Here is a 13,955-nt window from a genome sequence, read left to right as displayed (position 1 = left end):
ACAGTGTCCAAAGATAAGATTTAGGACAGTTAGCCTGGCATCTAAAGCAGAAAAATAAACACCCAAAGCTTTACTAGCATCCCAAACAAGTCAGCATGCACTGCAGCTGTCACAACGAGTTAGACAAGCCAAGTCACAACACTATGCCAGAAGCATTAATTTAATTTATGACAACGCTCTTAGATCCGGCAGCTTTTACCTCCACAGTCCATTCCCAGCTAGCCATGCATGCCGAGCCCGAGTGCTGGCCCGAGTAAGTGCAGAAAGCTCTCTGAAGCCTTTTCAGAGGCACTACTCACTCCCACCGCCCCGGCAGGATTTCAGCAGCACCCCTCTCCCCGCCGAGGCTGAGCGGTGCCGGGGTGAGGCCGGCGGGAGCAGGGGCTGCGCTCAGCCCCGCCGGCTCCCTGGGAAGCGCCGAGCACGGCGGCAGCTCGCTCTCCTCGCTCGGCAAGCAGCACGGCTCTGCTCTAGCACGGACGGAACCCCGGCAGCAGAAAGCCTTTTCTCCAGATAAACAATCATTATAGAGGCGTCTGCACAAACCAGAGAACGCAATTCACCCAGGCATCCGGAAGCGGGAGGCCTCCAGGCGACAGGAGGATGCCAAAGCTGATGTAAAGTGTAAAAAAACCCGAAAAACTATTAAGAGTGTTTCCGCCTCTGGGAAACGCTGCCATTTACTCGGCTGTCTTTCGATTTGCTACGTATGGAATTTAAAGCGTAAGAAGAAGGGAAAGCTAACACAGAGTCCGTCCCAGGCCTGCAAGTCCCACCTTTGCAGTTCGCGCAGCTGAGGCTCTCTGGCACAGAGCCACTCTCCCAGGCAGAAAACCCTACTCACAAACACCTCGGGCGGGCCGGACCCCACCGCAGCTCCCTCCTGCCCGGCTGCCACCGCGGGAGCGCAGCCCCAGGACGGGCAGGGGGCGGGAAGAGGGAGCCGAGGGAGGCCGGAACAGGGGCACTCTCAAACCCGACCTCCGCTGCCTCGGGTTCACACCTCACCACACCTCAGCAACCCCCCGGCCCGCGTTACCTTCCTCCCGCCGCCCCGGCGCTGCCCGCAGGAGCTGCCCCGTGCCCGCCCCGCTCCCGGGCCCCAGCGCGGCCCCGCCTCGCAGGGCGGGCGGCCGGGCCGGCAGCGCCGCTCACCACGGGGGCTGTCGGAGGCCTGCCCGGCCACTGCCGGCTGCTGGGGACGCACAGACCCGGGGGGCTGCGGCCCCGCTGCCTCCCTGGAGCATCCCTGGAGCATCCCTGGAGCATCCCTGAAGCATCCCTGGAGTATTCCCGCGGCCAGCCGGGCACCGCGGGAGCAGGCCCTTGTGAGCGCGGGCAAGAAAGGAGCGCCCGGTTGCGGCGCGCTGCGGAGGAAGTAATTTATGTGGATGGTTTGGCTCGTCCTGATGTTTTAGTTATTTTTAGCATATTCAAGGGCTTAGTTTTGTTGGTTTCGTACTGAGCATTTGCGCGGCATAGAGGTCTTCCAGAGTGCGATGGGGACTCTAAATAGGAGACTACTGAGCTGACATAGGCGTCCGTGGCGTGCTTCTCCAAATAGAGAAGTTTGAAATGGTAACAACTCCTGTTTGGAAGCAGTAGGAAGTTTCTGAGGAAGGAGACCCAAGGGATGAGTCAGGACTTGGTTCAGTATTTTCTCAGTGGTATCTGAGACACATTCATATGAAACATATTCTGACCCCTCTTACTCTGCCGATATATGAGTCATAAATACAAAGTGTGATTATTAATTACTATTATATAGTTTTGAACTACAGGGGGTATGTTACAACCATCCTACATTAATGCATTTAAGAAATATGTGGGTAGATCTGCTTCTACAAGCAAAACAACATTTGTTTTAAACAGATTAATTAGAGTCTTTGTAATAAGGTCTTTGTTCAACGTCTCAGTTTTATTAACTGGTAGAAAAAATTTTAATTATGTTTAGGCATTTACATGGTAGGAAGGAGGATAAGGCAAAACTAATCTCCTTGCCTACCTTTCTGTGGAAACATGAAAATGTGCTGGATGGAATGAATGATCCATCTGTTGTTGTCTAAGAGGTATCAAAAGTTTCAGAAATTTCCTCTAAGAGTTAAAAATAGAGTGAAGCTCTCCAGATCCTTGTAAGCAATGTGGCTCCTCCTGCTGCTGAGGACATCAGGGCTCCATGTGGCACTGAAGTCTTTTTTCACTGCCCATTAAATCAGTAGATAAGCACGGCGAGTTGTTCTCTCAGACTGATTTTATCTTTGCAGACTAGGGGTGGAAACACTGGGCTGTACTGCACATACTCTCCCGCCTGCAGGGTCATGTGCTCCAGTGCTAATCTTGTTTGAGGTGCAACAGGGATTTGCTCTCTGAGGGTGCCAAGTTAGCGCTTTGCACTTTGTGAAAACTGAGCCAAATGACAAGTTTCCCATTAGGGTGTTTACAAAGAGAGATCCAGAGCTACTCAGAAATAGTGTAGGTCTTTAATATATTAGGACAAAGAAGCTGCATTTTTATGTTACAGTATCATAAAACAGTGCATGTTAATGGAGGCTGTTATTAAAAAGAATGTTTTTATGAAACACACTAGCTGCATTGGATAACTATGTCCTTAAGACTTTCTATTTAATACTTATCTGACTACTGTGATAGTTTATTTCTCTATTGTCTTTTATCTTCTGATCGCTGCCTATAAAGACTCGTGATGCTATGAATAAATGAGGACATGTCAGAATATTTGAAGTTTCTTTTAAATTTCATGAAAATTATATTCTCCTCAAAAAAACTCAGAAAAAATGTGGTAGTACCCTAGATTTCTATGTTTGTATGCTGAAATTTGTGGCCTGAAAAAAGCCCAACCCAAAATGAGTTGAAATACTTCAAAAGAATACATTTTTTAGCTTTCAGCAGTTTGCAATAGGATTTAAGAATCAAGGTAAGATTTCAATTTTTTTTTCTCCCCAACACAGTGTTTTGTTTTGCTTTGATTATTCCCATTGCACAAATAGAACAAACAAATCCAGCTAGACTTTATTCCTAAAAGTGTGGTAAGGAAACATTTACAATACTCTGAGCAGATGTACACATTTTGGAATATATGTATATTCTCATGTCCTAATTTTAAGTCAATAGGCTGGTCCATGGATTATTTTGAAACCTTAAATTTTATTTAAATTGTGTAAATAGCCTGTAACTATGTGTTTCTATGATTTCCACAGAGTTGACTTGGGAATTACATACATTCAAAATGGAAACATTTCCTTCAAACGTGAGGCAGTTTGAGGCGGTGCATTGCAATAGGACCCTGGACTGTGCTTTGCTGCCCTCAAGCTGACAGATATTTAGCTATATAATAGTCTGATGTTTTGCAGAGCTCAAAAAACGTTATCTGTATAATGGATTAAAAATATTCTACATGTATTTGAAAGCTGGCACTGTTTATGAAATGCTAAATGAATCTTACAAATTATAAGCTATCTTCTAAGTCTACTGATTTGTCTTCCTCTGCTCTGTCTTTGCTTTATCAATTATTTTGTCAAGTGGGTTTTGTCTTTCCATTAAGTTTAGAGATCTAGTGAACAAGTAACTATATAATAACTATAGTACCAGGCATTGTGTTTGTCCATTTACTGTTTGTTTCTGACATGGTTTTGAAAATTAAGCGGAAAGAATTGTTGTCCCAAGTGCCTAAGTACAGTGTTGTGGGTTTACTTTAACACTATTTTGTACCGAAGTGGAAGGCTGCTAATGTTTCCGAACTTGAGGGTTTCAAAATGCAACACTATATTCTTTAGGCAGCTGTGGGAATGGGCTTAGAGCTCCAGCAGAAGTGGAGTGATGGACACCTGTCCTCACAGGCTTGGCCAAGTCTATAGAGCATCCCTGAAGAGTCGGTGCACGTGTTTTAGAACCAGCCTCCCGCAGCGCCCCGCTTCGCTCGGGAGCTATGCGTGCTCCCTTGGATCATTCCTAACTTACGAAGTTATTTACCATATATTGGACTTCTCTTCGAGAAAAATCGTAAGCAATTCAGCGTGGGAAAAAAATGGCGCAAGTAGTGCTGCAGAGAAAGCATTACAATTTACAAAGCTTTATACTTTCTGTTTTAAGGAGCAACAGCGAATATGCTTGTGACAAAACGAGGGCTGCAGAAGCCGCTTTTGGTGCTGTTCAGCACTGCCAGGTGGGCAGCAGAGCAGGCGGGTGAGACCTTGCCCTCAGAAGCTGCTGGAGAGAGCGGGCCCTGCGATGGGGGCTGTTCACCCCTTCAGGCCGACCTCAGAGCAGCTGCAGCTGAGGGAGCTGGCGTTCTCCGAGCGCTTCTTCAACTTTCACCGGCTCTGTCCTCTGACCACTTCCCCGGGGAGCCCTGGGCCGCCTGCTCCAACCACTCCCTGGATGAAAACATTTTCCTAATAACTAACCTAAACCTCCCGCGACTCAGCTTCATGCCATTCCTTTGGGTTCTGTCACTGATCACCACAGAGAGATCGCTGCGTGCCCCTCTGCTTCCCCTCACGAGGAAGTTGTGCAATGAGGTCTCCCCTCAGTCTCCTCTTCTCCAGGCTGAACAAACCAAATGAGCTCAGCCGCTGCTCGTACGGTTGCTTGGGTTGGAGCGTGGCGGGAGAAAGGGAGGGAGCCGGGGCGGTCTGAGGGGCCGCTTGCGGGCGCGCAGTTCAGCCGTTACCGCCGCCTCCGCTTTGAACTTCCCGCCCGCCGCCCGCGCTGCCCGTTCGCCGCCGCAGTTTCCAGGCTCAGCGGGCGGCAAAAGCCCCGGGTGGCCGCGGTCTTTCTGCGTCCCGTCTCGGGCCGGTGCTGAGGGTGGTCACCGGCCCGGTCCGCTCCGTTCCCTCGGGTCCGCCCTAGGCTGGTGCCTCCGGCGGCGGCGAATCTGCCGGGCCGGTCCCGCCGCTAGCGCGGTTTGGGCGGTTGTCAGGGAGAAGCAAGATGGCGGCTGCGGCGACGGAGGAGGACACGGAGCTGCGGGACCTGCTGGTGCAGACGCTGGAGAGCAGCGGGGTGCTCAATAAGATTAAGGTGGGCGAAGGAGAGCCTCCCGCCAGCGGGGAGCGTTGGCTGGCGGTGGCGGCGCTTCGCGGCCCTGCGGAGTGTGGGAGGACCGAGGCTTCCCGGGCTTCGTCCCCTCTCCCTCCCGCTTGCCGCCGGTGTTCCCGGCTGGAGCGCTCCCTCGGCGTCGCGGCCTGGCGGTGGCGCCTGCTTTCCCCGTGGTGTTCCCCGGCCGCTCGTGGTGGAGCTGGTGCGAGGGCCCGGGGCCTGACCATCGCCCGGCGCTGCCCCGCGGCCGCGGGAATTCGGGATCCCCCGGGCGGACAGAACCAGGGGAGCGCGGAGAGCCCGGCCCCGGCTGTGCGCCTTCGCTCTCGGTGTCGTGTGGCCACAAGAGCTCCCTTGCTGCCGCCAAACTGGCTGGAAGCAGTGGGCAGCAGCGTGATGCGGGACGGGGTGGGTGGAATTAATCCCTGCTTCCATATGGAAAGCCCTTGCTCAAAATTTCAAGCGGGGGTTGTTGTGGGTCGCTATTATAAGCACTTGTTCTTCTTGAGTGTGGGTTGCTTCAGTTGTGCCTTGAAGGCTTTCTGAGTCTGGAAACTCTCAGGGGATGCTTCCTGCTTGCAGGGAACAAATAACGCTACTTAAAGAAAACATAGGGGAAGATAATAGCATGCACACTACTACTGAGCCTGTGGTGCAGCCTGAGCTTGTGTCAGAAAGGGTAGGAAAATTGGTTCCGTGGATTCTTGTTCAAATTAAAAGCTTCCAGCAATAATTATTTTTGTATTATAGAGAGTAACACAGGCATGGAAGCCTCAAAATAAATGGGTTTCCTTCAAGGCTGGAGGAGAAATGAAGTGAACCTTTCACATCAGGGATGGTGGAGTTTATCCACAGTGCTGTTTTAAGTCTCCAGAGGTGGATGGTCGTTGCTGATATTTCCAGAACAGTTCAACAACTGAAGTGGTTTATGGAAATGAGAGCATCTTTGTGTATGTACTTTCAAGCTTACTGTATTTTGAAGTAGTCATACTTTTCAGCAAAATAATATTCAAAACCATATTGTTCATCCCTTTCAGATGGAACATCCTTATTTAAGTTCTGTAAGTGAATGAAGATTCTAGCTCAAGTAACTGTGTTCTGAATAGTGAGGCTTTTCTAATAGATGTCAGACAGGCCTTTTGGGACACCTGTTAACCACTCACATACTGTTAAATAATGCAAGTATGGTGATAGTAAAATTGTAATTAAAAAGAGCGTGGCAAGGCATTTGAGTCACATTGAGATCATGAACTGTAGTCTCTTAATTCCCACCTTTGTGTAGTATATAAATTTTCATACTATGGTTGCTCACCCATTGAGTTTTATGTGAATAAGTTTATTGTAGTTCACTATTCTATAATGCTTAAAGTGTGTGGTTTCCAATACTGTGTAATGTACCATTATGGCAAATTAGCAAATGACTTAGAAAATACAAAATGCAGCCTCCTTGCCAGATACTGTCTTCCTTTAACACAAGGTGTTACTGTTTAATAACTGGTATGCTTATGGCTAAGGCTCTTGACTGGAGGAACTCAAGGTGTATTTTTTCTTAGCTGTAAACCTTAATTGGCATGTGAGTTTGATGAGTGCTGATTGGCAGTGTTAATGACTTACAGACTTTGTTCTATTACCTGACAAAAAGCCTGTTGCTGGAAGAATTAAGCTTGAACAAGCTGTCATCTTTTAATTTAAATTAGATTATACCATCCATTAAAAATGTTACAGTCATCCTTCTATTAAAATTAATTAAACTTAATTTTGTTCAGTAGTGTTTATCTATTATGTGTCAATATTTTTTTTATTGTGTGGTAGAACTGAGCATTTACATGTTATCAAAACTGATGCTTATTTCCTACTTTAGAATGAGAAGGAACCATTTTTCAAGATGGATGAGGCTAGAGGCTAGAAAGCTACAATAAAGTATTTGTGATTTATTGAAGTAGCTACATTAAGGAGAAAAGTATGTGGTCAATGTATAGCTGCATTGGTATGAAGCACTGGAAGGATTAGAATTCAAGGGGAATTATTTCAGTGGATGGAATGTATCAATGTCACACGTTTTGTAACAATGAGTAATTTTTAGAAAGAAATTTATTATTATAACTTAGTTCTCTACTAAAACATGATTTTATAATGGCTTGCAATTTGTTAGTTTATTCTTATTTTGAGATTAATTTCTTGGACACATTTGTGTTGATATAAATTATTTAACTGAAAAAAGGTTACTTATATGATATTTTAAAAATTTGTTCATGAATTTTGTATTTGTCTTAAAGTTTAAGCATTGGAGTAATTAATAAATTAATATTGTGAAAACTGGAATTTGTATAAATGTATTTGCTGCCTGTAGTTGAGAATTTCCTGTATTCTCTAATCTGCAATGTGTGTGTGTATATATACACACTTAAATATATCTATATGGAACAGATGTTTACTATATATAGTTTGTTAATCGTTGGAATTAGTCTGATGAATAAAACAGTTTCTAATTAATTCTGTAAACACACAGTATAAATGTAGATATTTGTATTTCAGTGAAAATTATCACTGTTTCTGTGTGATAGTGTACAAATAGGGGTGTTCTGTCTTGAAGAGAATGTGACCTTTCTCTTAGGGAAGCTGTCGTCATCTGAGGAAGAGGAGCCATTATGCTTGTTGTGTGTTTCTTTGTTATTTTGTTTTGGTTTATATATTAATCTCTTGCTTTGGAATAATTTAAGTTTATATTACCTGAATTTTGCATCTTCTCTGGAACTTGCTGTTGTTACAGTTACATGGTGGGATTAGCATCACTAATGTCATATGCCTTGTAAAGCTTTTGACCAGGTGGTACTGCTAATTTCTTACTAATTTGCTTCAAAACCTGGACAGCTGAGGTATAGACAAGGGGTGTGATGTTGGAGAGGATAAAAGTACTATTTTTTAATATGAGCAAGTGCACAAGTCAGTTAAAATTGTCCTGTTTGCTTTTTCATCTTTGATCCATGTACGATAATGAACAGTGCTTTTAAATGTCTTAGAATTATTAACTGTTATGATGAGCATGCTGTGCACTGCCCCATAACCTACTGTTTTCTGCATTTTGTGATGCTTTGTTTGTTTTGAAGCGGTTCATAGCAGAAAATCAACTTAACTCTTGGATTCAAGGAGAATTTTTTTTTTTATATATAGCATCTGTTTCTTTTTAGTTTTATAAGTCAAGTAAAATATAACAATTTTTAATTCTTTCTAATATTCTAACTGAAATTCAACATTTAAATGTCAATATGGTCCTCATCATATTTTCTGAGAGGAATCTAAGTATGACTGGTTCCACTCTTAGTCCAGGACTTTGTTTATATCTAAAGGATTATGTGTGCACAATCACTCCTTTATGTCACTTAGCCAAGATTCCAAAGTTTAGCAGGCAGTGGGGAGAGCATACCCACCACATGCTGAAGGATGAGAACCTTTACAGGTTTTGCAGATGAAGATGACAGGGAGACTACTACTGAGTAAAGTTGGTAGAGATGTTGCTGGTTATAGCAACAGCCTTGGATTTGTGATGCATATAGACTTGTAGAAGTTTTTTATTCCAGTGCACACAGAAGTTTAGCCTGGGTTGATCACCAGCAGTTAAACAGCTCAATGTTCTGCCACATCTCTTTCCAGAGCAATGCATCTGCTCTGTATCTACCAAGGTGTATGACAGTACTTTAGGAGTTAGGAAATACAGATGCTGAGAGTTGTGCAGAAAGGTGCCCATGTGCCACTAAATTTTATAGGTGCAAGAGAGTGTTTATTCTTGGGCATGCACGGGGCTGTTCCACAATGCTGGAGCACATGGTATCTACATATTCCTGTGCTTTAGCTGGAAGCTCTTTGAGCATTACCCTGTGAAATCTTATGCATTGCTTTAATCCACAGTCCTAAACACACACATTTAACCACGCTATCATCTGGTGCACATCTTGTGAGTGCTAGCTTGCAGGAGATTTTGCACCTTCAGCTGGCCCATTGCAGATCTCTGAAGTGTCTCCCATATTGGCGCTTGCTGAACTTGCCTCCCCCTTGTTTCTTAAGGAATACACAATGTTGCCTGTATGGCTTCAAAAAACTGTGTGTTCAGCTGCTGAAGTGGGTTGAGAAGAGTGGTAGCATATGTGTTTGGCAGGCTGAAATTTATATTATGGTTTCTGCTAATGGGTCTTGGAAAAAGAAGCCCAGGACTTCCTCTGTAGAAGCTGCAGAACTCAAAAGGTTTGTAGAAATACTGAGAGATGTACTAAGCAACAACAGGGCTCTGTTAACTAGCAGACAATGTCATACTCAGCTGTGCTATAGGTACAAAGCTGTTTATGAAGCTGAAGTTCCCACTTTTTTACTTTGTATTCCACAGTATTTGGAGATCAGTGTTGGAAAACCATTGCTCATTCATATGAAATATTGCCCCAGGAGTAAAAAGTATGAATAAAATTTGATAGGAAAAAGTTATTTTGATGAGATCTCTTTGGACGGTGTTGGGATATTGGGATTGCAGGTAGATTGTGTAGCTGTACAAAGGAGACAGAATGCAAGAAGCAAGCCATATCCAGAGTTTGTACTTATTCTAAGAAATCATCTTGGCCACTGATGTGCCTGCTTTGGTGCTTTGAGGGGTAGAAATGTGTTTGAAGTTTACAAATATTTTCCTGTTGGAAAACACTGTCTCAAGTTTTGTCTTGGGAAAATCAGATGTCTTGTTTAAGTCCTGGACAAATCCATTCTAGCACAATCAAAGACAAATACTACCAAAAAACTGCCCAGAAATTCTTTGGATATGCTAAATATTATACATTTTGGAGTTTGCAAGTGAGAGGTAGATACTGGTTACAGGTCATCCTTCAGTCCAGAGTGTCCTGAAGGTGTCTGTCTTATCCTTTCACTTTTCATCCAGTATCTGCTATGTAGGGTGCTGTGGATGGCTTTAAAAACACGCTGCTAAATCAGACCAATAACCTGTTAATGTAGGTACTTGTTGTCTTCCTATTAAAAGCATATTTCCAAATTAGATAGGCATTTTTTGAGATGCCACCCAAAAGTGTGTTTGGGGGAGCTCTTGAGAGAGTAAGAAATGTTATCCTCTTTTCCAGGGAACTGCAGATTGAGGGAGCTGTTTTCATGGACAGTATTTTGGGTATATACAAAAGGGTCTCTGTGTGGAATAGGGTAAACTTGCCCAGGTTCTAAAGAGGGATACCGTAGTTCAATACAGAAAACATGCGTTTTTTCATGGACTTAGATTTTTGATTTCTAGTACAATAATCAGTAAAAACCAGTGTTGTCTGATGAGCTGTAAATGCCTGGGAGGAAAAGGAGATATTTAATTTTATTTCAAAACACTGACCCATACATTTCTGTAACACAGACAGTATTTGTCATATATAATGATTGCCTTACTTGTTTTAGCCAAGTTCAGTAAAACAAAATTACTGTTTCATTGGCATGAGCTCTTGCCTGATACAACTACTTAGAGATCTAAGAGAATGTGAATCTTTCACAGTATGAGCAAGAAGTCTGTAGGCTTGATGGAAGTACAAGTGATAGACACTTACTCATCAACATCTGTTGATATAACCGTGTTTTATTGAAGACTTAGAATATGAGTGGGGAATTAGAGTATCAAGCTTTGTTCTGCTTTACTATGAGACAGTGAATAAAATTCTTCACAATGTATTTGGATTGTGTTGAATAGTGCAAGCAGAATAAGGCAGTATGGAATACGGAAATGTGGAAAATGACAAGAGCAGATTGTAACTATGTATGAGACACATATTGGGCTGGTGCCAAAGGGTACTAGGGCAAAGAGAAATGCAATCCGTTCATACCCAATAAAAACAAAAGAAGTGTGAGAAGAGCACTGTAGGTGTATTCATCTGTGTAGTTATCTAAACCTTCGTATCTGCTGGTGAGAGTAAATTTCTGTGGCCTTACCCGATGATGGTGATCTCTATCTCTGGTGTTCAAATTCTCTGTGACTGGCCTCAGGTCTTGAAAAGCCTATATGACATTGTCCATCCTACTGGTGTAGTATGATTCATCTTGTAGTGGGGTGATTATTCCTTTGGCCTCAGCTTTGTTATTGTTGCTTTTTACTTTCTTCTCCATGAAGATGAGAATTACTGCTTTGACCTCACACAAATTCTAGTGTATGGTTCCTTGTCCAGATTTATTGAGGTGATATTTTGAGAATATTGTGTATGATCTGAGCAATACCCATGTCAAAGGATGAAGGTCAGTGTGTTGTAGTAGTGTAAACTTTTTTTGTGGGGATAGTACAGGAATGTGTAACTTCAAACATTGTGATGCTCACAGGATTGGAGAGTCGATTGCAGGGGTGTCTGTATGTGGAAGGGCTTTAGGGTGGTCTAGATGATCTAGACCTAGATGACGCAGGTAAGCTAAAGGGAGGTGTAAATACCAGTGGCATTGTCTTCTGGTGGTCAGCTCCTGACCTTAAATTTATTAATTGGGCACTAAAGTAAATAAAGGTGAACCAACTATTCACGGGGAATGGCAACATCTGAGAGAAATTAACCATGTGTCATTAAATAAACAAGAAGAGGAAGAAAAGCACCTCTGTTAATAATTAAAAGCCATTGGATTGGACCTAGAGGAGGGGAGCATGCAAACAATCCCATTTAATGAAAAAAAAAGTGACAGTTTGCTATTGTTCCAGAATCTCAAAGCAGGTCAGACTCTGGATCAGCTGATGTACTGGCAACTGCTTTCAGACAACTTTATTGTCCAGTCCCAGGATCCAGACCATTAAGGGGGATTTACCCCTACCCACATTCATTGACTGGTGTGTTTTATTTTGAAAAGTTGTAACAGCCAGTCAGGAATGCTTTGTTATTTTTATTATCCTCTTACGTAAATATGTTTGGTTTCTGTGGCCTAAGTGACAAAGAAAGCCTTGCAACTGCTTCAGGTTTATCATAGTGAGGTAAAACTAAATAAACAAGTTATTAGTTGTTAGTTGCAAAGTTAAATGAAAACTGATTTTGTAAAAATAATATTTAAGTTAATGGGGTGTGTAAAAGATCTCACCGATTGACAGCTGTACCCCAATACATGAGATAAAGGTAAGAATAATAAATAAATTAATTGCTCATAAGAGGATTTTCTGATTGAATGCTGTATCCCAGCAACTGAAAAACTGATTGCAATGTTGGTATGATCATTGCATATAATTGTAATTATATGTTTAAATATTATAATTATATGTTTGCATGTAATTATAATGTTGTAAGCATTTCACTCTTCTTTTGGTGAGAAATCCTTTTAATTTTTTTGCATATTTTTTGTTCTTCAATGATGTGTCCAAAGAGGAGCTTCCTTAAAAAAGAAGTGCTTGTTTTTCCCATGAAAGGTTGGGTATGGGTTTGGGTTATTTGAGTTTTTTGTTTGGTTGGTTTGGTCTTGATGTTTAGGTTTTTTTGTTGGTTGGGGAGTTTTTTGCTTTGTTGGTTTGTTTTTATGGGTGGGCATTTGCTTTTGTTTTTATTTTTGTAGTGGGAGGGACCAGGTACTTCATGTTTAGTTACCTCTAAATAGTTACCTCTGGTAATATATATGAGAAAGTCCAGACGTTCTTCATATGAGTCTTATTCTTAGTTATGGAAATACATTTTTCTTTTAAATTCTGCTCTTTTTTTGCTGTTGAGAAAACTTAAATATGCTCTCTTTTCTAGTTTATTACTGCAGTGTTATCTACTGACTTCAAAATGTCAGATTAAGAGCTGATTAAAGTGGCAAACTAATTCATCAAATGTATGTTATCCATTTGACATGTTCACTGAAAGCAGAAAAACTGTAATGCTTACAAAATTTTTTAAAAAGTAGGTAGGGCTTAAACTTCAATATTCAAAGTAGTCCTTAGAATAATTCTGATTCTTTATAATAATATATTTAGAATCGGTAAGTAAACCATTACTACCAGGAGTATTTGAATGACACTGATATCATATTCTTTTCCTTGAGAAATTCTGGGGGTTTGAGTGTATTCTGACAAGAAATCATAGCAATTTGTATATTGTAACATTTAGTTTTTAATGGGTTATTATGGCCTATTTGTTCATATTTCCTGAGTTAATTGTAAATGAAGAGTAGGTGTTTTGGAGCTGCCTGAAAGAGATGGATGTTTCTCTCAGAAGAAACTAATAGGAGATAATTTAGGTACTTTGGAATCTTTTTATGTACAAAGAAATAATTTAGGAAGTCTTGTATCAAATTATGTTGCCCCCTGTCTTGTTCTCAGACTGGAAACTATTATTTCTCTGCCTCAAGTAACATTGCCTGTAAATCTTAAGTGTTTTAATTGCACTGATGTAGATTACAGTCCCTGCCAAGTTGCTTGAGGAGAAGCAAATAGCTGTAAAGCTGCTTGCTAGCTCTTTGCATCCTATTTGCTTAGGAAAAAGGTGCTTTTAGAAATGCTGTTTGTTTTGTTTTTTATTTGGCAGGCAGAGTTACGTGCAGCTGTGTTTTTGGCATTAGAAGAACAAGAGAAAGTAGAGGTAAGAGAACCTTAAAAAATAAATCAAAAAGGAAAAACATCCTTTGTGTAGAATTAAATATCATAGCTTTAGTACTTTCTGTTTGTGAAATGTAACAAGATAAAAAGATGTATTTCTGCATAAGATTCATAAAGAACACAAAACAAGACTATCGGGGTGTTTCCTGATGTTAAAATATGGGAATTGTTAAATAGTCTTTTGAAATTGTAATTTTAAGAGTCTGTCTCTGCTGGATTTATATGGCTTCTGTCCAGTTGACCAGAATAGCTAAGTATTTTCTCCAACAAATACATCTTTTAAAAAAGATATCTACTTGACTGATCAAGATCTTATCAAAATGGAATAATGTCTTTTGAAATTGAA

At 41.9% G+C, this 13,955-nt stretch overlaps 2 protein-coding genes across 12 annotated transcripts in view; one reads left to right on the top strand and one right to left on the bottom strand.

Moving 5' to 3' along the window:
* Positions 1-4,927, bottom strand: part of RNASET2 (ribonuclease T2) — a 27,973-nt gene extending 23,046 nt beyond the window's left edge. For 2 of the 10 annotated variants that reach the window (XM_086877945.1, XM_086877943.1), the window contains exon 1: positions 1,156-2,953. In XM_086877945.1, coding sequence (XP_086734071.1) covers positions 1,156-1,258 — 103 coding nt within the window. In that variant the 5' untranslated portion in view covers positions 1,259-2,953. Of the gene's footprint in view, positions 1-199; positions 2,954-4,421 lie in introns of those variants that run through there. The other 8 variants (XM_086877949.1, XM_086877947.1, XM_086877948.1 and 5 more) reach the window with 8 other exon arrangements.
* CEP43 (centrosomal protein 43) overlaps positions 4,570-13,955 on the top strand; it is a 24,567-nt gene continuing 15,181 nt past the window's right edge. Inside the window, exons 1-2 of one of the 2 annotated variants that reach the window (XM_086877941.1) lie at positions 4,570-5,037; positions 13,539-13,592. In XM_086877941.1, the coding sequence (XP_086734067.1) occupies positions 4,948-5,037; positions 13,539-13,592 (144 nt within the window). In that variant the 5' untranslated portion in view covers positions 4,570-4,947. The remainder of the gene's footprint in view (positions 5,038-13,538; positions 13,593-13,955) is intronic. The other variant, XM_086877942.1, reaches the window with a different exon arrangement.

This window comes from Cyanistes caeruleus, chromosome 2 (genome assembly GCF_971803275.1).
Source record: "Cyanistes caeruleus chromosome 2, bCyaCae1.hap1.1, whole genome shotgun sequence".
In the NCBI taxonomy this organism is placed as follows: domain Eukaryota; kingdom Metazoa; phylum Chordata; class Aves; order Passeriformes; family Paridae; genus Cyanistes; species Cyanistes caeruleus.
The sequence above is the reverse complement of the archived record's forward strand: the minus strand, read 5'-3'. Positions and strand labels throughout refer to the sequence as shown.